The 5,000-nt window shown below is 44.7% G+C and overlaps 1 protein-coding gene across 1 annotated transcript in view; it reads left to right on the top strand.

Moving 5' to 3' along the window:
• Positions 1-5,000, top strand: part of LOC124025857 (E3 ubiquitin-protein ligase RBBP6-like) — a 60,649-nt gene that overhangs the window by 39,957 nt on the left and 15,692 nt on the right. Inside the window, exons 8-9 of the mRNA XM_046339175.1 lie at positions 4,012-4,121; positions 4,275-4,337. Coding sequence (XP_046195131.1) covers positions 4,012-4,121; positions 4,275-4,337 — 173 coding nt within the window. The remainder of the gene's footprint in view (positions 1-4,011; positions 4,122-4,274; positions 4,338-5,000) is intronic.

Genomic DNA, 5,000 nt, shown 5'->3' on the forward strand with positions numbered 1-5,000 from the left:
ATGCTCTGGGTAAGGGAGACTATAGAATAACACAGGGAGGCCTATGCTCTGGGTAAGAAGGAGAGACTATAGAATAACATACAGGGAGGCCTATGCTCTGGGTAAGAAGGAGAACTATAGAATAACAGAAGGAGAGACTATAGAATAACATGTATACAGGGAGGCCTATGCTCTGGGTAAGAAGGAGAGACTATAGAATAACATGTGTTACAGGGAGGCCTATGCTCTGGGTAGGAAGGAGAGACTATAGAATAACATGTATTACAGGGAGGCCTATGCTCTGGGTAAGAAGGAGAGACTATAGAATAACACAGGGAGGCCTATGCTCTGGGTAAGAAGGAGAGACTATAGAATAACACAGGGAGGCCTATGCTCTGGGTAAGAAGGAGAGACTATAGAATAACTACAGGGAGGCCTATGCTCTGGGTAGGAAGGAGAGAATAGAATAACATGTGTTACAGGGAGGCCTATGCTCTGGGTAGGAAGGAGAGACTATAGTGTTACAGGGAGGCCTATGCTCTGGGTAAGAAGGAGAGACTATAGAATAAATGTATTACAGGGAGGCCTATGCTCTGGGTAAGAAGGAGAGACTATAGAATAACATGTATTACAGGGAGGCCTATGCTCTGGGTAAGAAGGAGAGACTATAGAATAACATGTGTTACAGGGAGGCCTATGCTCTGGGTAAGAAGGAGAGACTATAGAATAACATGTGTTACAGGGAGGCCTATGCTCTGGGTAAGAAGGAGAGACTATAGAATAACTATAGAATAACATGTGTTACAGGGAGGCCTATGCTCTGGAGAGACTATAGAATAACACAGGGAGGCCTATGCTCTGGGTAAGAAGGAGAGACTATAGAATAACATGTATTACAGGGAGGCCTATGCTCTGGGTAAGAAGGAGAGACTATAGAATAACATCATGTATTACAGGGAGGCCTATGCTCTGGGTAGGAAGGAGAGACTATAGAATAACATGTATTACAGGGAGGCCTATGCTCTGGGTAAGAAGGAGAGACTATAGAATAACACAGGGAGGCCTATGCTCTGGGTAAGAAGGAGAGACTATAGAATAACACAGGGAGGCCTATGCTCTGGGTAAGAAGGAGAGACTATAGAATAACATGTGTTACAGGGAGGCCTATGCTCTGGGTAGGAAGGAGAGACTATAGAATAACATGTGTTACAGGGAGGCCTATGCTCTGGGTAGGAAGGAGAGACTATAGAATAACATGTATTACAGGGAGGCCTATGCTCTGGGTAAGAAGGAGAGACTATAGAATAACATGTGTTACAGGGAGGCCTATGCTCTGGGTAGGAAGGAGAGACTATAGAATAACATGTATTACAGGGAGGCCTATGCTCTGGGTAAGAAGGAGAGACTATAGAATAACATGTGTTACAGGGAGGCCTATGCTCTGGGTAAGAAGGAGAGACTATAGAATAACACAGGGAGGCCTATGCTCTGGGTAAGAAGGAGAGACTATAGAATAACATGTATTACAGGGAGGCCTATGCTCTGGGTAAGAAGGAGAGACTATAGAATAACATGTGTTACAGGGAGGCCTATGCTCTGGGTAGGAAGGAGAGACTATAGAATAACATGTATTACAGGGAGGCCTATGCTCTGGGTAAGAAGGAGAGACTATAGAATAACACAGGGAGGCCTATGCTCTGGGTAAGAAGGAGAGACTATAGAATAACACAGGGAGGCCTATGCTCTGGGTAAGAAGGAGAGACTATAGAATAACATGTGTTACAGGGAGGCCTATGCTCTGGGTAGGAAGGAGAGACTATAGAATAACATGTGTTACAGGGAGGCCTATGCTCTGGGTAAGAAGGAGAGACTATAGAATAACATAATGTATTACAGGGAGGCCTATGCTCTGGGTAAGAAGGAGAGACTATAGAATAACATGTGTTACAGGGAGGCCTATGCTCTGGGTAGGAAGGAGAGACTATAGAATAACATGTATTACAGGGAGGCCTATGCTCTGGGTAAGAAGGAGAGACTATAGAATAACATGTGTTACAGGGAGGCCTATGCTCTGGGTAAGAAGGAGAGACTATAGAATAACACAGGGAGGCCTATGCTCTGGGTAAGAAGGAGAGACTATAGAATAACATGTATTACAGGGAGGCCTATGCTCTGGGTAAGAAGGAGAGACTATAGAATAACATCATGTATTACAGGGAGGCCTATGCTCTGGGTAGGAAGGAGAGACTATAGAATAACATGTATTACAGGGAGGCCTATGCTCTGGGTAAGAAGGAGAGACTATAGAATAACACAGGGAGGCCTATGCTCTGGGTAAGAAGGAGAGACTATAGAATAACACAGGGAGGCCTATGCTCTGGGTAAGAAGGAGAGACTATAGAATAACATGTGTTACAGGGAGGCCTATGCTCTGGGTAGGAAGGAGAGACTATAGAATAACATGTGTTACAGGGAGGCCTATGCTCTGGGTAGGAAGGAGAGACTATAGAATAACATGTATTACAGGGAGGCCTATGCTCTGGGTAAGAAGGAGAGACTATAGAATAACATGTGTTACAGGGAGGCCTATGCTCTGGGTAGGAAGGAGAGACTATAGAATAACATGTATTACAGGGAGGCCTATGCTCTGGGTAAGAAGGAGAGACTATAGAATAACATGTGTTACAGGGAGGCCTATGCTCTGGGTAGGAAGGAGAGACTATAGAATAACATGTATTACAGGGAGGCCTATGCTCTGGGTAAGAAGGAGAGACTATAGAATAACACAGGGAGGCCTATGCTCTGGGTAAGAAGGAGAGACTATAGAATAACACAGGGAGGCCTATGCTCTGGGTAAGAAGGAGAGACTATAGAATAACAATGTGTTACAGGGAGGCCTATGCTCTGGGTAGGAAGGAGAGACTATAGAATAACAATGTATTACAGGGAGGCCTGTGCTCTGGGTAAGAAGGAGAGACTATAGAATAACATAATGTGTTACAGGGAGGCCTATGCTCTGGGTAAAAAGGAGAGACTATAGAATAACATGTGTTACAGGGAGGCCTATGCTCTGGGTAAGAAGGAGAGACTATAGAATAACATAATGTGTTACAGGGAGGCCTATGCTCTGGGTAAGAAGGAGAGACTATAGAATAACATGTATTACAGGGAGGCCTATGCTCTGGGTAAGAAGGAGAGACTATAGAATAACATGTGTTACAGGGAGGCCTATGCTCTGGGTAAGAAGGAGAGACTATAGAATAACAATGTGTTACAGGGAGGCCTATGCTCTGGGTAAGAAGGAGAGACTATAGAATAACATGTATTACAGGGAGGCCTATGCTCTGGGTAAGAAGGAGAGACTATAGAATAACATGTAATTACAGGGAGGCCTATGCTCTGGGTAAGAAGGAGAGACTATAGAATAACATGTATTACAGGGATGCCTATGCTCTGGGTAAGAAGGAGAGACTATAGAATAACACAGGGAGGCCTATGCTCTGGGTAGGAAGGAGAGACTATAGAATAACATGTGTTACAGGGAGGCCTATGCTCTGGGTAGGAAGGAGAGACTATAGAATAACACAGGGAGGCCTATGCTCTGGGTAAGAAGGAGAGACTATAGAATAACATGTGTTACAGGGAGGCCTATGCTCTGGGTAAGAAGGAGAGACTATAGAATAACATAATGTGTTACAGGGAGGCCTATGCTCTGGGTAAGAAGGAGAGACTATAGAATAACATGTATTACAGGGAGGCCTATGCTCTGGGTAAGAAGGAGAGACTATAGAATAACATGTGTTACAGGGAGGCCTATGCTCTGGGTAGGAAGGAGAGACTATAGAATAACATAATGTATTACAGGGAGGCCTATGCTCTGGGTAAGAAGGAGAGACTATAGAATAACATAATGTATTACAGGGAGGCCTATGCTCTGGGTAAGAAGGAGAGACTATAGAATAACATGTGTTACAGGGAGGCCTATGCTCTGGGTAAGAAGGAGAGACTATAGAATAACATAATGTATTACAGGGAGGCCTATGCTCTGGGTAAGAAGGAGCGTCCCCCTTTCGTTCCTCGTGAAGCGTCGTCGTCTGAAGATGAGGCTGATCCAATCCCTGATGAGCTGCTCTGCCCCATCTGTAATTACCTCAATTATTATTACTATTATTATTATTATTATTATTATTACACTTTAATTATACAATTTGTTTATTGGTTTAATTTGACATCTGAGCAGAGACTTGTTGTTAATAATGTCTTTGAATCACAGCCTGTCTGCTAATCTGTTCCAGGTAACGACCTGATGAATGATGCTGTGGTCATACCCTGCTGTGGTAACTCCTACTGCGACGACTGTGAGTTAACACACACACACACAGCTGTAACACCCTGACGACTGTGAGTTAACACACACACACACAGCTGTAACGACCTGAGGACTGTGAGTTAACACACACACAGCTGTAACACCCTGATGACTGTGAGTTCACACACACACAGCTGTAACACCCTGACGACTGTGAGTTCACACACACACACACACACACACACACACACACACACACACACACACACACACACACACACACACACACACACACACACACACACACACACACACACACACACACACACACACACACACACACACACACACACACACACACACACACACACACACACAACTGTAACTACCTGAGGACTGAGTTAACACACACACAGCTGGTCCAGCCCCCCCCACCCCTCGCCAGACAAACCGGTGACCCAGGACCCCCTCCCCCCCGCCCAGACAAACCGGTTACCCAGGGCCCCACTTCCCCAGAGTGGGATGAACAGATGGCATGCTAGCTGTTCCTGTAGACTTCCAGTCATTGCGCTAATGCTAGTTTGCATTGTCTTTGTGAAACTAACTCTTTTATCTTCCTTTTTCGATAGCAGCAGACATGTGGTGAACAATATGTATGGAACATAGAAATCGCAATAAAATCGCAGTATTGAATCCTAAAACACGTGGTATC

The sequence above is a fragment of the Oncorhynchus gorbuscha genome, unplaced genomic scaffold (assembly GCF_021184085.1).
Source record: "Oncorhynchus gorbuscha isolate QuinsamMale2020 ecotype Even-year unplaced genomic scaffold, OgorEven_v1.0 Un_scaffold_2489, whole genome shotgun sequence".
Taxonomy (NCBI): domain Eukaryota; kingdom Metazoa; phylum Chordata; class Actinopteri; order Salmoniformes; family Salmonidae; genus Oncorhynchus; species Oncorhynchus gorbuscha.